Source organism: Marmota monax, unplaced genomic scaffold (assembly GCF_021218885.2).
Source record: "Marmota monax isolate L192 unplaced genomic scaffold, Marmota_monax_Labrador192_F-V1.1 WCK01_AAM20220418_F8-fsc00025, whole genome shotgun sequence".
Classification (NCBI taxonomy): domain Eukaryota; kingdom Metazoa; phylum Chordata; class Mammalia; order Rodentia; family Sciuridae; genus Marmota; species Marmota monax.
This window is the reverse complement of record NW_026691950.1, coordinates 4,102,181-4,123,465: the sequence shown is the minus strand read 5'-3', so window position 1 is coordinate 4,123,465 and position 21,285 is coordinate 4,102,181. Positions and strand designations below refer to the sequence as shown.

The following is a 21,285-nucleotide window of genomic DNA, read 5'->3' as shown; positions in this document are numbered from 1 at the left end:
AATACAAGGCGGAACAGACAGGAGTCCGGCAGTCTGAGATCTTCTGTGGTAGAATGGCTTTGAGAATTCCACAAAACATCCACGTCCCAGGGTCACCACACTTTAAAGCTATAGAGGGTGATGACTGCAGTAGCCTCTTAACTGGTCCGGCAGCCACTATTCTTACCCTCTGGAGTTGGACACTATAAGTTCCCAGGTAGAATACTTTCTGAAACATAAATCTGATCCTGAGTCTCCCCTTCTAAAATTCTCACCAGATATCCTTTGCCTTTGGAATCTTCACTGGAACACACTGACCTTGAATTTCCATTCTTCCCCTGCTTTTCCAGCCTCATCTTCCTCACCACCATGCCTCATTTCATTTATTGCTCTCATATTGACTTCATGGCAACTTCTCAAATGCGATAGGCTTTTTCCATACCTCCATCTCTGCACGTGTGATTTGTTCTGTCTAGAATTAACTCTTGACCTCTCCGGATTGACTAAATCTGAAGTCATTGTTTAAGATTTAAAGTCAAGTGTTAACTCACATTAGATGGTTGTGTTTTTTTAACTATCCAGACTAAATCGATACTTCTTTCCTATGTTTGTCATTTGTATACACATGAAAGTACATATGTAGTATATAGAACACAGGACTAGCATAGTATTTTTAAAGATAGGCTATAACATACAGTAATGTGATTAATTGGGGGGAGCATTATTTCTTTGATGATAACCCTACATCACAGTTAAGAAGTTTTGTCTGAAATTTAGTGTTGTACAAAGACAAAAAAGGGTAGGTAGGAGCTGGACAAGGGAATATCCAGAGCTATCATGAAGGAGCCACATGCAGAGATGGGACACTCACAAGGTCTGCGAACTTCAGCTCAATGGCCACACCCATGCACTGCCTATTTTTGTTAAGTTTTATTGGAACACAGTAACATCCATTGATTTACATAATATCTTTGGCTGGTTTTCTGCTCAGCAACAGAACTGAGTAGTTGCAGCAGAGAATGTATGACCCTCAATTTACCATCTGTTCTTTTACAGAACATTTTGTCAACCCTGCTATAGGTCAGCAATTTTCAGAGTTACAGTTCTCCAAACAGCAGCATTGCAGCCACTGCACATTCCCAGTCTCACCTGAGACCTATTCAGTGAGCAATTCTGAGTGCAGGGCCTAACAAGGTGGTACTAAGCCTAAGTGATTCTGATGGCTGCTAAAGTATGGAAAGAGTCCTGGCACTGTGGCTAATTACTGCAGGCTTAGTGAGATGTTCTCAGGCAGGTTTAGGTGAAACAGCAATAGAAGATGGGGAGGAATCCAAAGAAGAGTGTCTGCTGATAACTTTCTGAAATGGAAATCCCTTGTTGCAGGAGATCACTCTCATATCCCCAGAACTACATGCTTAGTGCATCTGAATGAGTAAGTGCAGGCTGTGTCTTCTAAAGGAGCTCATCTTCAAATGTGAATGTGGGTCCTGCAGGTGAGAAGAGAATAGGTAAATCTGGTAGGACTGAGGCTAACCCCCATTCATAGAAACAAAGTGTTGTTAAAGACTAAGGAGCAGGCTGGGCAGGGTGGCGCATACCTGTAATCTCAAAGCCAGCCTCAGCAAAAGAGAGGAACTAAGCAACTCAGTGAGACCCTGTCTCTAAATAAAATACAAAGTAAGGCTGGGGATGTGGCTCAGTGGTCAAGTGCCCCTGAGTTCAATCTCTGGTACCCAAAAAAAAAAAAAAAAAAAAAAAAAAAAAAAAGACTAAGGAACAGAGACAGATGTTTAAAAACCCAATGATCTGAATAAAAGTCTTACTTTCATTTCCTCTTAGTTCCCATTTGCTTCCTTTGGGTATGTAATGATTCTTGGGGTTTCTTTCTTACTATCCTAGTTCAACTGTATCTGTGTGACCTCAGAAAACTGACTCAGCCTCCCAAAAGCTATTAACTGGAACAATAAATGCCAAACACTGAACAGTGTCTGGTCCATTTTCTCTGCTCAGAAAGTGTTAGTTGCTTCTTCGTTTTTACCTACCTAGTTGTTATTTCATGTTGAAATAGTTTATATTGCTGGCCTTTATCATATTAATCCAGTGGTAAAATTTTGCATGCCAATATTACATCTTTGTCTTTAAAGAAACTTTATCAAATTGCCTATGTTGCAGTATCAAGCCTACATTAGTATTATGAACTTGATCATTATATTTTTCTCACTTGCAAACATAACACATGCTTTTAGAAATATATCATCTAAACACTAGCCAAATCTTTGCTCTCATGGAAATATAGGTCACTTTGAGGTTCTGATACTTAGTAAAATATACATGTATTGGGGGAGAAAAAAACCACAATTCCTAAATCTGTCATAATACATTTTACCAGACTACAGAAAGTTTTTGAACACTCTATATGAAGCTTTTTGATCTTCACTAGGGAAGAAATTTTGTATTTATATACCTTTTGTAAAAAGCCTGCATAATTTAGAAACATCTGAAAGAGAAAAATAAGAATATTGGGGACTTTACTAGGTGAATAAATATTATTTCATGATTTTTCAGTGATAACTAAATCTATATTATGTCAAAGAGTCCTCAACCTGAAACCTTTGTAACTTTTGGCATGGTGACAGCTTGAAAGTAAAATTAGTATTTTGGATTTTTTTTTAATTCCATAAATGCCATGGGAATTTTATCATGTTTCAACACTTTCTGAATATGTAATTCCCATAGTGCCCATTAGTGACCATCTGTGTAAGGTAATACATATTTGGGATGAAATTGATTACAGCCCGAACACCCTAGTGTTATGATCAGGAAAAGCACGCAAAGTTCACATCTTTTTTCCTAATGATCTCTATGTAGCTGAAGATATTAATTTCCAAAGGCAGAACAGCCTATCACTCAGGATCTTAATCTCACAATAAATGACACCAGGGCAAAAGGATAGGAGTCTGCACAGCCTTGCACTAAAATTAATAAGTGCTGTTCCCGGGAAGCTCTTAGGATAAAGGGGAAATGAACAGATTTTTGGAGCAGAGTGTTTTCTTTTCACACATCAGTGTAGGCCCACACCAATTTTGCTGAACGTTCAGAAATGTTTTATTACCCTTCTAGAAATCCCTATTATCACCAACACACTCCATGATCACCTGCTTGTAACTTTCCTGATCATACCTTGCTAATCCTGCGTCTTTGATCCTTTGTGTTAATTTTGCTTGTCTTGAAAATGTTTTCCTTTCACCTGTACAAATCCAGATGCTTTCCTTATTTTAAATATGATTTCAACATGATCTCCAGTGAAGTCAGTTGTGTGTGGTGATGCTTATCTCTATATTTTCTGAATTTTCATTTTTCCGCTTAAGAGTAGAGCTCATCAAATACATTTGACTATATTTCTAATGAATATTTTGACTCTCTATGTAGTTACGCAGTGTTTTGTGAAATATATTACAAAAAATAATTCTGTTTTGGGGGGAAGGTTTTGGTTTTGGTTTGTTTTAGTTTGGTTTAGAGAATTTTAAGGATTTGTATTACTGAACTATCGCCGCAATCATTAAGAAACCTTATGATATCTTCCATAGAATATTTAAAATTCAAACACAACTACATCCTGCTCCTCACTGGGATGTGAGCCTGAATGATGTAACTGCAAATACCCTAAAAGTAGCTGGAAGAACTGATGGAGTCGTTGTCTAAATGTTGAAATATAGCAATTATAACACTGGCACAGTTGATGCTGAACTGTTCTTCCTTTTTTTCCTTGAACTTCTTGATGATAATTATCCATCAGGTTATGATAGATTTCAAATCTGCTTCCCATTAAAGGTAATGAAATAATATTATCTTCTTAAAGAAGATGATATTTACTTTCCTGTTTTATATATCATATACCGAGAAGTCATGCATCAAGTGTATCTAACAGCTGTGTGCATTATTTGGAACACACTGAAAAGAAAATGGTCTAGATTGCAGTGATATTTTTTAACTTTTGGATTATGGATTTTGTTTTTGTTTGTCATGAGCTCACTTAGTGAAAATACTGACTGCTGCCTCAATATTATGGAAATACAAAGATGAATAGGACATGGCCCCTACTTTTGAGGAAAACTACTAGGGTCACACATTTAAACAGCTCAGCTTAATACAGATTGAGTATCCTTTATCTGAAATGCTTATGAATAGATTTCAGATTTTTTTCAGATTTTGGAATATTTTATGTGCATCATGAGATACCTTGAAGAGGAGACCCAAGTGTAAACATAAAATTCATTTTTTGTATATGCCTCTTTCACAGAGTGTAAAGGTAACTTTATGTTATAAATATTTATATTTTTTGTACCCAGGTTTTAACTACCACATCACATGAAGTCAGATGTGGAATTTTCCACTCATGGCATCATGTTGGTGTTAAAAGCATTTCAGATTTTGGAGCATTTCAGACTTCAGATTTTCTAATTAGGGATGCTAACCCTATATGGTAAGATATGGAAAGATGGGCAAATTTCTGAGTACAGCAGAGGGGAAAACTTGTTTTGAAAGGCAAAGGAAAGCTAAAGTAAGCTGTAACTTTTGAGTTTGGTATCACGGAATACACCAGGTTTCACCAGCAAGTAAAGAATATGTGGTATATCTATTAATAGACAAGATTGTTTGTGTATCCCATGAAAACATCTTGCACATGCACAGCTCTCTCTAAGTCCATTGTGGCAGAGACTGTTGGCTGACTAATTTAACAATCATTCCCATCTGCCTTCTCCCTTGATGTCTCCCCTGTGGAACTGAGAAAAGCTAAATACTGATGGTTAGTGATATCCATGTAACACAATCTGGCTAACTGGCCATGTTTGGAAATATGCTGAGGGTTTTTTTAAATAATTTTGCTTTTTCAGATAAGAGACCCTGTTGATATCACTTCCTTACTCTTGTCTTCAATATGGCTGCTATAATTATACCAGTGAGGGCCACTGAGACATTGAGAGCACTCCGGAAGATGAATGGAGATATGCTTGAGCCATAACTGCCTACTTCAGTACTACTTATGGGGAAAATCAAATCTTCACTTAAGCCATTGTAGTCAGATTTTTCTATTACTTGCAGCCAGAAGTATTCCTGACTGATACCGGAATTAGCCACACATGCAAGGGTATGGAGAGAGCAAGTCTGCCAGCACCATTTTTCCAACTGCATGTTCTCACTTCAGGTCTCTGTGTTACATCTTGATAATTCTTGCAATATTTCAAGATTTTCCCTCATTGTTATATTTGTTATGGTGATCTATGGTCAAGGATCTTTAATATCATTGTAATTGTTTTGGAGGGCACCACAAATTGTGCCCACATGAGACACTGAAGTTAATCAGTAAATGTTGTGTATGTTCTGACTGTTCCACCAACCAGCCATCCCTCCATCTCTGTCCCTTTCCACAGGCTTCCTTTTTTGAGATACGACAATATTGAAATCAGACGAATCAGTAAACCTACAAAGGTCTCCAAGCATTTAAGTGAAAGGAAGCGTTGCCTGTCTCTCACTTTAAGTCAAAAGCTAGAAATGGGTAAGCTTAGCAAGGAAGGCATGGCTAAAGACAGGTAGACTGAAAGCTGGTCTCTTGCACCAGTTAGCCAACCAGTGAATGCAGTGGGAATGTCCTCAAAGGACATTAAAGTGCTACTCCAGTGAACATATGAATAATAAGAAAGCAAATCAGGCTTGTTGCTGATATGTCACAGTTTTAGTGATCTGGATAGAAGATCAGACCAACATTCCCTTCGGCCAAAAACAAATCCAGAGAAAGGCCCTAACCCTCTGCAGTTCTGTGAAGGCTGAGAGAGGTGAAGAAATAAGGAAAGAAGAATAAGGAAAGAAGCCATCTCCACAGTGGAGATGTACAGGGCAAAGCAGCAAGTGCTGGTGAAGAAGCTGCAACACGTTGTCCGAAAGGTCTAGTGGAGATAGATGAAGAAGGGTGCTGCTCTCAACAGCAGGTTTTCAGTGTGGATGCAACAGTCTTATCTTGAAGAAGACACCATCTAGGACTTTCATAAAGTCCTAGGACTTTCTCTGTTGCATTAGAGATATTTTATATCTGACTTCAAAGGACAGACTGGCTCTCTTATTATGGCCTTCAGGAGCCACCACCCTGATCAGTCAGTGGCCATCCACATCAAGGCCAGATCCTCCACCAGCAAGAAGATGATGACTTGCTGAAGGCTCATGACCATTAGCAATATTTTAGCAATAAAGTATTTTTAAAGTATTTACATTCTTTTTGTTGGTTGGTTGGTACTGGGGATTGAACCCAGGGGCACTCAACCACTGAACCAGGTCCACATCCCTATTTTATTTTTTTTATTTTTAGACAGCATCTTACCAAGTTGCTTAGGACCTCACCAAATTGCTGAAGCTGGCTTTGAACTTTCGATTCTTCTGCCTCAGCCTCCGGAGCCACTGGGATTTCAGGCATGTGCTACCATGCCTGGCTACATTGTTTTATACATAATGCTCTTGCATACTTAATACACTATACTATATGATAAACATGACTTTTATGCACACAAAAAAATTCACATGACTTGTTTCATTGTGATATTTGCTTTATCATAGTGGTCTAGAACCAAATCCACAATATCTTCAAAGTCCACCTCTATTAGTTGTGTTCAGTCTTGTGTGAAGGATACTGTCTAATGAGCAATACTTCTGTGGTATTCTGACCTTCTCCTGTGCAAAGTGGAACAATGAGAAAAACGCTCAACCTGTTCTTTCTTAAAGATACCAATGCTATAACTTTGTTTACTGCTCTCCTCTTCATTTCTAATTTTATCATGTATACATTCCCTGATAATACTTCAGATTGCAATTTGACAATATTAGTATATATCCTTTTCTTTTTAAACAAATCATTAAGATTGCTTTTCCCCTGTGGTAATCTTCCTTATTCTGTTTTGTCTTTCTTGATAGCTACCTGCTCCTTTTTAACTGACTTTTTCTTTTCCCCTTATAAATATTTTTGGGCTTTGTTTTGTTGGGGTATGGTATTTGTTTGTTTGTTTAGAATTTGCTTTTAGGGAGACAGTAAGGTAAGACAGTCTTACTGTCATGGAAAAAATATTCTGGATGAAAGTCAAGGATCCTTAAGAGAGAGAGCTCAGTGGAATAGTTGGAACTTACACCTAAGTCCATGAATTATCATTAAGTCTCTGATTTTCAAACAACTGTGTACTTTAATTCTTGTTTTTAAAGAATCTAAACTAGTTGGATTCTTAAAAATTTTACCCCTCATTTTTTTCCAGAACCTTCAGCTACTAGGAGCTACAGCTATTGAGGATAAATTACAAGATCAAGTGCCTGAAACCATAGAAACTCTGATGAAAGCAGATATCAAAATCTGGATCCTCACGGGGGACAAGCAAGAAACTGCCATTAATATTGGTAATTCACTTAATTCAGGTGCTTTTTAACAGATAGATATATTTTAGAAGGTGTATTTGAGATGTTTCAATATTTGAAAGAGTTGATATATCAAGATTCCAAATTTATATTCTTAGACCTTCCTATTTGTTTACTTAGAGCTTCAATACTGCCTTTAACATTGCAGTGGTTTTATATGCAACCAAAATTGAGCTCTCACAACCACATATACCCTCTCCCACCTTTGCATCCTGCCTCCTCATGTGGCATTCGTGAGGGACACATGCTAATAATACTTCTGTAGTTGTCTGTGAGGGTCTAGGGATTAGATTTGTGGCGTGCTTGTGTACTGACGCTTGTTTATGTGACCAAATGTTTCTGAGATAGGAAGTAAGAAAGTTGCTAGTTTGTATTCTTCCTACAGTCAATTCAAATTATTTTGGAAAATAAAAAAGTTTGTATTAGCTCAAGCTGCCATAACAGAATATCTTATATAGGGTGACTTAAACAATAGAAACTGATTTTTCTGGAGACTGGAAATGCAAGAGCAGAGTGCCCAGGGTTGGTTTCTGGTGAGGCCTCTCTTCCTGGCTTACAGGTAGCTGCCTTCTCATGTCCTCATGTAGCCTTTGTTCTGTGCACATGCACCACTTGTATCTTTTTCTTGTAAGGACACCGGTTCTGTTGCATTAGAGCCCTGTCTTAGTCTCTTTGCATGGCCAAAAAAAAAATGCCCTCAGTCTAATAACTTGTAAAGAGAATAAATTTACATCTCACAGTTCTGGAGCAGAGGTCAAGGCACCACCAGATTCAGTATCAGATGAGGACACACTTTCTGATTTACAGATGGCATCTTCTGTGTCCTCACCTGGTAGAAGAGGCAAGGAAGTTTCGGAGGCCTCTTTTATAAAGGCATTAATCCATTTATAGGGGTAGAGCCATGCCAACAGCCCACCTCCTACTACCATCACACTGGTAATGAGCTTCAGTATTGAATTTGGGGGAGACAAATATTCAGACCATAGCAGGCCCCACACTATGACTCCTTTAGCCTTAATTACCTTTTTAAAGGCGTGTGTACAAATAGTTACATGTGGGTTAAGGTTTCAGCATAGGAATTTCAGGGCCGAGAGAAAAATTCAGTTCATAACAAAGGTCTTACTAAGAAGAAAGTTAATATTTAGTATTAGAAGCCTATAGTATCAGTACTACACCAAAAGAAACACCTTTTTTCCCCAAATTCAGTAATAGTAGGTAGCCTGAGCACTGTAAATCTTTGTATAGATTTAACCTCTTATTATTAGTCATATACATTATGTACAGAAATCCTCCAAAGTTACAGAAAACAGGACTGAAGTGTTCACATCATGAAACCACAATTTTGGAAAGTCATTTTTAAGTATTCTCTAAAATACACTTAGCTCATATTCCTTTTGAAAATATTAGCAGTCAGCCTGAAGTATCCTATAGATCGAAAACTCTATACAAAGTTATAGTAAATTAATGTTACTAATAGAATATTATTTATTTTAGGAGAAAAAAGCATACAAATTTATTAACATACATGGGGGAAATTACAGAAGTTTGAATACCCTGAAAATTAATTTTTATTTTTAAAAAATCAACAAATTATGTAGTAGAATGTTAAATTTACAAGCCACACAGTTGCTAATTTTGATCATAAAAATTATCACTGGTGTTTAGAGAAAAAATGAAAAGAAGATGTCTGAGAAGGGAATTATGATAAAATGCAAGATGGGTCAAGAATTGGAAGACCTGAAAACACAGGGTAAAACTTAAGACAACAGATGGAGAAAATATGGTGAAGAGTGAGATGTGAGGAAAGGAGGCACTCAGGAGTCATAGCGTAGGGTGTGTAGTCACTGTGGGTGATCTAGGAAAGGGAGGAGGGTAGTAATTTCTGGCAATGTTTAGCTTCTAGAATCTTGGGCCATGATTGAATCTAGAAAAAGAGACGATTCATTCAGCAAATGGCTGTGGTGTCCACAGTGCCGGGTTCCAGTGAAGTGCAGGAAACAAGAAGCCAACTCTCTGCCCTTGTGGAAATCAGGTCCTGGTCAGGGAGGCAGACAAAGTAAATGAAAAAAAGCACAGAGTATATTGGATTTCAGTGATTGGTATTACACACACACACACACACACAGAGTGATAGGGCATCACCCAAAGGAATTCATTGTTAAGTAGGAAGGTCAGGAAGAATTCAAGGTGACATTTGAGAAATGACCTGAGAGAGGAAGGGAGCTTGTCATGGGATGATCAGAGGAAAACTGCTTTCTGTTGTAGAAAGAGCACAGGAGCAGAGCGGGCACGGCAGAGAAGGGTGGGATGGGGTTGCTTAGGGCCTTGTAAGGACTTTGCACTCACTCCAAGTGAACAGGGAAAACACGGGCTGGTTCTCAGCAGAGACAGACATGATCTGACTTCTCTGTGAGGAAAACAGTCACTCTGGCTGCTGGGCCAAGAGGGGGCTGGACTGAGAGGGGAGGCGGTGTGGAAACAGGAGACCAGGGGAGAATCTACTGCAATGAACCAGGGGAATCGCGGTGGTGGCCTAAACTGGTGGCAACATGAGGAGTGGCTGGCTTCTTGATGTGTTTCAAAGGTAGAGCCAGGAGGATTGACTGGTAGATTTCACATAGGGTTTGAGAGAAGGAAAGTAATCAGGGGTGACGACAACACTTTTGGCCTTAGCAACTGAACAATGGTTTTGCCATTAACCAAAATGAGGAAGATAAGTAAGGCAGGTTTTGAGGGGCAAGAGGGGTGCCAGCAGCCTGGGTTTTGCATATACTAAGTGTGAGTTGTCTACTTTGTACCCAAGTGTCTGCTGTTAGGAAGAACTTGGTTATGAGACCCTGGAGGTCAGGAGAGAAGTCTGAGTGGAAAGTAAGAATTTCAGATTGATAAACATTTAAGACTAGAAGTTCAGCTCAGTGATAGAGCATCTACTTATCATATGTGAGGCCCTGGGTTCTATCCCCAGCATCACAGAAAAATAAATAGGAGAGAGAGAGATCCAGAAGAGTAAACACTTAAGTTGCATTTAAACTCATGAGATAGAATGGAATCACAAAGGGATTCCATTTATTATCTTTTTAATATGAAAGCAGGTTTGCCTGTTTTTCTGCAGCCACATTCAGCTATAGTAACTGGTACAGAATAGGATTTAACAAAGTGGTGATTTTGCCATGTAGAGGGTACAGCAGAGCAAGCGAGGGCAAGCAAGGAAAGAATATCATGACTGCTCAGGGCAGGGAGATGGTGGGGTTCAGTGGATCAAGAAAGAGTCAGCCTACCCTCCTCTGCCCATCCTCTATCAACAGCCATCATTTGCTCTTTGTGTTGGTCATCAGGACAAGACACTGAGAATCCTTACCAGTCTCTTTCCTTATTGTTTATTAAAACAGCCTCAAAAGATGTCCTTATATTATATCCATCCTATAGCATGTGAGAGCATTTCATTTTCAACATCCTGTAAGCCTGGCAACAGCTTATTGCCACCATCATTTTTAATAAACTCCTCCTTAAATGTTTCAATAGTATTATTATTTTAATATCTTCTCTTTCATAAAATTAATTGTATTTGTAATTATGTTTGTTCTGTTTGTACATAGGACATTCCTGCAAACTCTTAAAGAAGAACATGGGAATGATTGTTATAAATGAAGGCTCCCTTGATGTAAGTGAAATTCTTTAAAAAAAAAAAAAACTCTTTTACTAACTTAATCACCTTGTAGTATTTTATTTTATTCAGTTAGCTATATTTTATTTTCCCAAGGCTAACAGATACCCTATCATTGTTGTTCTGCTTTAATATAGTTTTGAATAACATTGATATACATCTTGGAATTGTATTAACTATAGAAATTGCTAAATAATTTTCTTAAGGTTATAAGACAGAAAAGGCGCTTTATAAAAACATTGTTGGGAAGTTCCTGACGGACTGTAACTTGTTCATATTCTGAGTATTGTATTTTGTGTATCAAGCATTTTATGTCCGTTTTAACATCCAGTGCTAATATACATTTTGCTTCTTTTAGAAAATTGTGAATGTTATTTAACAGCACAAAATAACCATTACTGATAAGTTTTGTTTTGATGTGTGTGTTATGTCCTAACTTCTAGGGTAAAATGTAAATTCCTCATATGTATTTTTTCATGGCTTTGATCACCTGATGTCATATTTAGAAAAGAAATAAAGATTATTAGGAGTAGGATATAAAGTATAAGTTCACAAAATAATATGTAGGTCATATGACCTGAAAATATTTTCAAGTTAGGGTGAATATTTGTAATTTAAGGTGGAAGACAGAATAGGAGAGGTGATGATTATACAGCTGCTTGAAATAGTCACTGTGACGCAGAGCCAAGTGGAGAAAACCTGATAATTAGGCATGTTGGTGAAGCTGAGAGGCCAGCTAGGTAGGAGCCACGGTGAGGAGGTGATTGAGGAGGGAGATGTTCAGAAGGTGGCTGCAGAGCAGAGATTGTGTGTAAGCATTTTCTCACTTCAGATTTTTACCTTGAAATGATGGTCTCTTACTCATCCTTCAAACAATCCTCTGGTAATTTTCTCTTTCTCATGAAATCTTTGAGCAACTTGTCATTTAAAGATTAGCGTATGATTTTGCAATTATGTGAGCTGTTTATGCCTTTAATTATTGAACAAGTAGTTTTGGCGAACCAAACTTTAATCCTATTTTAAAACATAAACTCAAAAAATTCATCAATGGGAGCTAATCTGTCTTTCTTATACATTTAGTTGTCCCTCTGCTAGGCACTAAGAATGTACCCCTAAATTGTTGTGCCATGAGCTCTGACCCCTTTAACTTAACAGTCGTCTCCATCATCCATATCTTGTATGTTAATTATTATAGCTGAGTTATTATTACCTTGTGAAAATTATGAGTAAGAGGACCATGCTCTCATAAGCTTACACAATAAGTGAAATGGCATATATACAAATAACAGTACAAATCAGATATATAAATAAGGTAGATAGTTCACTATGGGGATATTGTGAAGTACGGTGTATTTATAAAGAAAGTGACATCTAGTTAGAAAGAGGTGCGTAATGGAAGAGTGGAAAATATTTGAAACATGAAAATTCTCACAAGTAAGTTCAAGGCCTATTTGGGGCTTGAGAAGAAAAACAAATTTGAATACAAGGTTATAATTCTTCAAATATTCTTATTTTGCTTCTTTTTAAAAATTGTGGAAGTTATTAAATAGCACAAAATAACCATTTCTGATAAGTTTTGTTATCCTCAAATATTCTTATTTGAAGAATTATAAGCCATAATGTAAAAATTAAGTTACAGAACAGGAAAAGTACAGATGTTAGAAAGTGAATCTGCACCTTTACATCTGATCTGCCGGTTTATCTCCCTGGGACAGGCCCCTACTTTCAGATTCTGGAGTTACTCTCAGGAGTGTATGTCAACATACAGACCATCTGTTGTTAAAACAAGTCATAGCACATTATATACAACACTTTATGTACTTTGCTTTTCTCACTATACCTTAGCAAATGTTCTGCAATAGATGTTTGAAGCTATCTAATTTTTTTTAACATGGCATGGTATTTAAAAGGTATCTATAAGTAAATGATAGAGCTAAAACTGAAAAGATGATCTCAGGCCATCTGTGGTAGCCTTGGCCAGGTTAGGGAATGTGCCTGCATAGGAAGAGGGAACCTTCATCAGCTCTGTGCTGAAGAAGTATGAGAGACTGTACATAGGCAGCCTTGGAAGAGCAGCAGGCATGGAGTACAGGCAAGGGGCCAGGAGAAGAGTTTATGTCACCTTGGAGTAGGATTGGTGGCACCAGTACCAGCGATGTGGTGTGAGAAAAATTGGGATGTATGCCATCTGGCCCCTGAAGAAGGAGTCAACAAGGATGTTTCTGGAAGTTCCATTTGGTCAGAGTACTGTTAAAATTGCAATGGAAATAATTCCCACCACCCTTGGTGGTGGTTACTCTTTTTTTTTTTTTTTAAACACAATGCCTTTATTGGTTTTTTATTTTAATGTGGTGCCAGGGATCAAACCCAGTGCCTCACGCATGCTAAGCAAGCACTGTACCACTGAGCCACAACCCCAGTCCCATGGTTATGCTTTGGTGGGTAACATGGTTACATGTTTTCTTACAGTCAAAATAAATCAGAGATAGGATCATGATGCAAAAGCAGGACAAGCCATGGCTGGTCTAACAGGGGACCCTTTTCATCTGGATCTAGGCTCCCACCTATGTAGAGTGTGGCAGCATGGCTGCTTTTCTTTTATTCTGTTCCGTCATTTTTTTCCATTCCTTGGATAAATATTCTTTTGAGTGTTTTAAGTATCAAGTAAATAATAATCTCAAGGGAAAAAGAAAAGCAAAATACCAAAAAAATATTCATTGTAGTGCATCAGAGTAGAGTCACAACAGTGGCATTTATTTTCATTTTGAAGTTTCTAAGTTGGTAGCACAAAATTAACAAACACCTCAGGGTACTCGCACTGCCTATTTCTATTGGAGCAGATGTAGTTAAAAGTGTCAGGTAGATAACACAGTGTAGGTGCTATTGTATCTGTCTGTTCAGCTTTAGCCTCTGTCTCAGCGTCCAGAAAACTATCTCATGTGTAAGAATTATGCTATTAATATTTGAGAAGCAAGTTACTGCGTAATTGTTAAGAATTCCATTTTTTTAATTGGTGAATTCCATTATTTTTAAAAGTCATGTATCAGTTTTAACTTTGGTAGTACTTCATAATATCTGATGTTTTAAAAGTAGAATAGTTAAGAATCTCCTTATCCATTCAAGTGGCAGGATGGGGCAGGAGGCAGACTGTATGAATGAATTAGCACTAATTTGTCCAGCTCCTACCCGCCAAGCATTCTGCACCACTGTCTGGGGAAGGCTTTCTCCCAGGGAGTTAAGTGGTGACTACAAATCCGGCTGTTTAGGGTCAGACCTGCTGGGGTGCACTCATTTGTTTCTCAGCAGGAAAGGAAACATCACTTTGCATAGCGACTTCCTATCTTGTGTCATAAAATCCATGGCTGAGGTTTCAGGCAAATCATGTGAAATTCTAGGATGCCCGTAGGAACATCATTATTTGTTTTTCATTGCCACAGAGAAGAAAAACATCCTATCTATGTTTAAATTGTACTGATAGATAATAAGAGGAAATAGGATTATCACTGCATGAGCATAAAGAATAATTAACAAGTAATAAACTTAGGAACATAACATCTTAGGAAATGAATTGTGAGTGTGTGTTTTGTCAAGTGACAATTTTAACGAGCACACTCAAATTATTCTCTAAAACAGCCTAGTGGTTGAGAGCACAGTTCTGTCCCAGACTAACTGTGCAAGTTGAAAAAGCTTCTGTGAGCCAAGTTTTGCTGCCTTTAGAGAGAACATCACGTTTGGCATAGGATTAGTATGGTTAGCCCAATACATAGCCCATGTGAAAAGGAGATGTTATGAAATTTTGTAGAAAGAACAGTATTCCTGTTGCTTGTAACTTGTTTTGCATGATGATTATCTTTGTTATAAAAACTATTTTTCCAAGTTTTAATTTTTTCCTAAAGGAACAAATTATAACTGTAGATTCTCTTTTACATAAGTGATACATATTACTATGAACTATTCAAATTTTCTGCAAAATGTTATTCCTACTACTGTTAAAATTGAACAGATCAATCTCTTTCTCTTATATTAAACTTTTACAAAGTATTATATTCAAGGATCTTGAAATTTCACATAGAAATCTGTTTCTTCTAGTGATTCTATTAACAGAGATCATCATCAAAAAAAAAAAATGCTACTGGGCTTTCTTTCTTTTGGGGTTTCAGCATGGTTGTTGTGCTGGGGGTAGGGGGCGGGAGTAGCTCTTCCGATGTTTTTTAAATCTTTTAAGTAAATGCATTGAACCAAACTATAGTTGAAGATACAAACAGAAGGAGAGTCTTACTGTGCAGACCTAATAGGGAAACTTGAAAGGTTTGCCTGCCTCCATTTACTCCCAACTACTATCATTGTAAGAGCAGTGCCTCCTCCTTAGACAGTAGACTGTCTAAGGACAGGCTCTTATAAAATGCCCATCATCAAAAGAGTTTCTCAAGCAAAAAGCTTGATTCTTTTTTTTAATTTAGAAAAGAATTTCATAGGTAAAGCTCATCTAAAGTTGATCAGAATTTTCAATAACTATTTCATTTGGGTAATTTGTATAATTTGTTGTATACTGTTTGAGCCTCTTTAATAGGAGTTCTGATTATGCTCTTCATATAAGACATTTCCATAAGCATCTGCAAAGACAAGAATTCCAGATTGCTGGCTTGAAGAACATTTTTATACTTCCTCCCTGACTCCGCAGCAAAGCTCAGGAAATAGCCCACAAACCTCTCAGAAGCCCCTTCTACTGAATAACCTGTATCTAAGGCATCCCTTTTGCGTCTTTGAGTCATATCTTTGAGTTTGTCATGAAATAATTCCTTCAAAGTCTGTCAAAACTGGAAACATCTAAACTGTGAGCTAAGAACTGGAGAATTTGATACTATGACCCAATTTCTAATTCACTAAAACAGTTCTGGAAGGATTGGGTTTATGATATACTAAGAAATATAGTTTTAATACTATACAAGAGCCTCATAGCATACCAACTCTGTGAATCTCTGGAAATACCTTCAGGCAACTCAAAATCATACTCTTTCATCTTGGTCTGATCAAAGTTTCTACATGATAGAAAAATGATGGAGGTTTGTTTCATTGAGATAGCTCACCACCATGTCATCTGTCAAGCCCAGAGTGTGAAGGATTATCATTTCTTATGCTACTCACTGTATGACATAAAGGAATAAATAGATGTCTCCTAGGTACCAAAACCATCTTTCTTGATGTACCCTTAACATAAGACTCACCTTCTAGCATCTCTTTTGTAGAGGGAGCTGTGGAATCTGGTAAAGCTAGAACTTAAATCCATTCTTGCTGTTGTTCCCCCGCCTTTCTGCTGCCAGACTTTCCTGAGAGGTGCAGGGGGAGCAGCCACCACACTTCCTGGGAGAAGCCAAGTATCATTGACCCTACAGAAAAATACAGCTTTCTGACCTCCTATGAAAAGTGAACTCTGACCCCTCTGCAGGATTCTGTGCGTGGCTGTTCCGGTCCTAACTAACAAAACCAAGAGCTTATGTGTCTTAAGTGCTTTCTATTTTGGACCTGGTGCTGGATTAAAGCCTTGACACCTGAAAATGTTAGTAGACAGATATAATTATGCCTCAAAATAGGAATCTAGAAAGAGTTTCCTAATCAAAAAGACAGCTAAGCAGCACTGGGGAATGTAGCTAAGTCATTTGATTCTGGAATATAATATAAAAATAACTTTTTCTTACCCTCAGCTGCTACATTTGAAAAATAAGAGTAATGAAAATATTCATTTCCTAGGAATGATCTGAGGGCTAAAGAAGACAGTACTCCTGTTTAATGCTTAGAAATAGTTGACAGGCATGTAGTAAGCACTCAAGAAATATTGACTGTGGTCATGATCCTCATCATTACTATTTCTTCTAGCACTATTATTCCTGGGAGAGGAGAGTTCTTCATTTCCATCTGCTGTAAGAGATAACTTTAAACAGCTGCTTTGCTCTTAAATTACTTAAATTTCTCTACTTAATTTAAGAATATGGCCCCAAACTAGCTGTAGGTTTGATTATGGATACCAGTGTTTCCCCTCCCTCATATATTTTTTTCAGAAAATGAATTGTTGGCCACATTGGATATTACATTAACAAGCATTAAAATACAATTTTTTCAACACCAGAGTAAAAGCAAACCCTTTATGGAATGACTATTCTTTTCTAGCTGTATTTGACTTTCTAATAGCATGTAAGTTTTGACTATAACTTACAGCACATTCAGGACATAAATGCTGAAGTTGTCATCTGTACCCTTTTAAGCTCAACTTGTATATATTATGCAGACAAACCTCACTGTTTTGGGAACTAGCCACTGGTGAATGGCTTCTGAAAGAAATCCAGAATAAGCAAGTTATTGACTTGACTCCAGAAAAGAAGTGGGGTGAGGGGGGAATGTGGGCTACTTCAGGTTTTATTTTGATATGTCCCCTGAGTCTGATACAATACATTTTGTATTGCTTTGACAAATAGTTTAGGCAGGTTTTAAACCACACTGAGTTTCTTTCCACCACCAGTGTTGGCGTTTCAACACCATGAATTTTCTTTTACCATGAACAAAGCTAGTTCAACTTTGGGCTTGAAATCTTAGGATCTTAGATTAACTTTTAAGGTGTTAGTGTATCTCTATCAGATACAGAGGTCGTTTTCTGCAGTGCCCCAAGGTAGGAAGATTGTTCATATCCTGTCTGGCACATTGCTTACTCCAAGAAGTCTTCAGTGAAGAGAGCCAAATGCATTACCTTTGAAAGGAATAGGTTAGTGAAAAAATGGAAACATTACTCAAGAATGAAAATGACATTTGAACAAATAATCTATTTTCCTTTCCCCTGATTTAAGACAGTGTCTGCTACAAGCCAAAGTATATGGTTGAAGAAGTTTCATCAAACCCATCGTTTGGTCTCATGGAACTAAATGTGTCCCCCTTTTTAAACAAAATTCAGTGTGCCCAGTTTGTGTGCAGAGCCCTAAGTGAAGTTATTCACAAATTCACAGTATTTCTATTTCAAGAAATGCTTCTTCCCCAAGCCTCAGAATTCTTTTCCTCATTTTGGCTAAATATCTGAACTCTTCCCAGAGTTCCCAAGACCTAGAATTACAGATAAGTGCTTTCTAACCATTCTGCCCCCTTGCTATCTCCCCACATGCCTGTGGGCATTTCTGAATGGAGAAATTTTCTTATGCCCTCTTCACGTCTCCTGCTCACACCTTTGATGAGTCAGTACATTCATGAAAATAAAGGAGTCTAGGAGACCTACTATGTGCTAGGAGTTTCTGATGCAAAATTCTCTGCTCCCATAGGGCTGGTGCTATATCTTCCCCCTTCCATGTGTACATGGAGACTTTGAGTTCACACAGTTATCTAGTGCAGGATTCTGAATCCCCACCTTGTACTCAAGTAATCCAAATCTCAGAGCTATGTCTTTATTTAGTTTTGTTTTTGTGTTTAAATCACCACACCTTCTCTAATGACAGAAGGACTCGATTGTAGGTAAAAGCATTCTGAGAGGCAACCCCCAGGTGTTCCAGCTTGTTTCATCAACTCATGACCAGGTTCACCCCCACAAAGCCACCAAGGGGTCATCCTGCTACCTTGTACTTACAGAACCAAAGAAAGACCTAGGTGTAGTTTTATCGATAGAACTGAGTATATATGTGAAATAAAGGAAATGATGTGTACTGGGGATCTACACTGAGAAAATATGGCAGATAACAATTCTTCTGTATTCCTCTAGTAATTAATTCAAGTCATTAAGAAAATGGCCCAACGTTAGCATTCTCTGTGGTTCTGGGAACAGTTTCTCATAGGCTCCAGTTTTTGCGTTCTCCAAATGGTTGATTTGGTAATTTGCTTATTTTCAGAAAACCGGTTGTATATTCTAAGCAACCTCTTCCTGACTGAATTGAAGGCAATGCGAGAGACTGGATGTCTGCTGACCCAGTTCCTCCCAAAATGCTTCCTTTAGCATTTGAGTCACAGCCGCCACTGGAGAATACTTCATACCAAGCTCAAAATCGTGTTTAGGAGGCTTTCAGTGGCGGTTTAGAGTAATTACCACGAGGGCTTTGGTAAAAGCCTTTATCCACAAAACTATTTAAATTATATAATTGTATCCCCTACCTCATTCTTCCTTCCTTTCCCTGGATTTGTCTTTCTCTGCTGCACATCCCTGCCCCAGTGCTGAAACCCAGTCTGGACACAGATCTGACACTTCTCTGCCTTTGTTCCCTGAGTGAGAGTAGATGCCTCACGGACTTATTTGCCTCATGGAACCTATCATAATCCCAAATCCCAGGCCTCTCCTAAGGGGCCAAGAGCAATTTCCCCAGTGCTACAACTTCTTCCTCTTACCTGCTTCCATTTTGTGAACCTTGACCTTTTCCAGATGGCATGATCCTTTGGGAGATTGGACTATTTTCTCAATTAGTGCTGTACGTATACCCCGGCTTTGGAAGACCCAATCTGAGTATCAGCAAAGCATGGTTTTTTTTTGTTTTTTGTTTTTTGTTTTTTTCTGTTTTGTCTCTTTCCCTCTCTCCATTATCTTTAACAACACATATTAATTAAATGCACTTCTTTTGGCTTTTTTCCCCACTCAGCCATTTTGGGGGGCCTCTCTGATCATATGGTTTCAATGACTTCACCTTCTGTCTGCCCCTACCCATTTTGGAAAAATTGTTCTATATTGATTTGGTTCTATATGCATATGCTTTTAAACATTGTATTCCAGTTTAGGAATTTAGAGACACCAGAGGTCTTTGATCAAAAACTATATCAAAAAGAGCTAGCAATCCTGACTGGGTTGCGTACTAAATGGACCAATTGTAGATGAACATAGTTTCTTTCTACTCTTAAGTGTATGTTCTTTTATCACTGCCTGGAGTAGCTAGAAGAGCCATTGATAATATGCATTGTGTAGGAGTATATGGAATGTCCAGTATTTCATTGAATCACTAATACATTGTAGAAAAATAAGTTATACCCAATGGTTTATCCAGGTTGTTATCGTGGGAGTCATAACTCACTTTTTAAGAACGTGTCAGCATTGTCCATACTTGATATGGTCACAGTATATTATTAGGAATGTTCTTAGAATGTTCAGTTTAATTCATAATTTTAGGGTGTAAACATTTGGAGAGTGTAAAAGTAGAAAAGGAATGAAACATTATTTGGCTGTAAATTTGTAAATACTTGATTTCTTTAAATGATGATGAAGTAGGGCCACAAACCACCAAAATAGCTGATAAAATGTGTTAATTTAAGATTCATGTGTATATCTATGTCCTCTTATTTGACATTTTAGATTAACTTATAGTAGGTTTTAAAAGGCAAATAATTAGCAAACTAAGGTAAATTATCCTCCACCCCACTTTCCAAGGTAAATTTTATTTCTCTGCTTTAAGAACAAACAGTACCTAAGATTTTGACTTGATGATGTTCTATCCCAAGAATATGCCAGCAAGACTAGCCCTGTGTGTTTTCTCTCATCATCAGTTATTTTAAATCAATATATTTTTATTTGATTATCTGTGCAAAAAAAAATATACAAAAAGAGAGAAGAAACTCCACATAAGTTTGTAACTGTCAAAGGAGTTCTCTTAGTTTGGAGGCAGAAATTAAGAGATAAAGAAAAACAGCGGGTGGTTTTATGAATATTTCTTCTCCTGCCATGTGCCAAGCACTGTGTGCTATAAGAGAAAAGATAATACTCTCATTCCCAGAACTGAAGGGCAGACAGTTTCCCAGAGGTTTTTGTTTTGTTTTGTTTTGTTTTGTTTGGTATTAGGGATTCAGTTTTTTTTTTTTTTTTAATCTTGAAACTTAGAATCACTAAGTTGCTGAGACTGTCCTTGAATTTACAGTCTCCTGCCTCAGCCTCCCAGTCATTGGGATTACAAGTGTGCACCACTATGCCAGCCAGATATTTTTTATATAATCAAAGAATTAGCTGGTAGAGTTGAATGTTAGCAGTCAAAAGGCAGGTTGATGTAAAATTGGGAGATTTCACAGGAAAACTTCAGATGATTCAGTAATACGCTCCCTGGGTTATACCAGTGTTACGCAGTAGTCCACAGCATGCCGATGTTTCTTCATTATGGGTCGGTACCTTATAGTAGGTTTTTGGGCTTTCTTGGATGTTGGCTTTATGCCAAACTCTGAGCAGGGCACTTTCTTTACAAGTAAAAGAGTCAGCA

The 21,285-nt window shown here is 37.7% G+C and overlaps 1 protein-coding gene across 4 annotated transcripts in view; it reads left to right on the top strand.

The window, feature by feature from the left end:
- Window positions 1-21,285, top strand: part of Atp8a1 (ATPase phospholipid transporting 8A1) — a 213,183-nt gene that overhangs the window by 117,324 nt on the left and 74,574 nt on the right. For all 4 annotated transcript variants that reach the window (XM_058582796.1, XM_046455993.2, XM_058582822.1 and 1 more), the window contains 2 exons: window positions 7,272-7,410; window positions 11,025-11,089. In XM_058582796.1, the coding sequence (XP_058438779.1) occupies window positions 7,272-7,410; window positions 11,025-11,089 (204 nt within the window). The remainder of the gene's footprint in view (window positions 1-7,271; window positions 7,411-11,024; window positions 11,090-21,285) is intronic.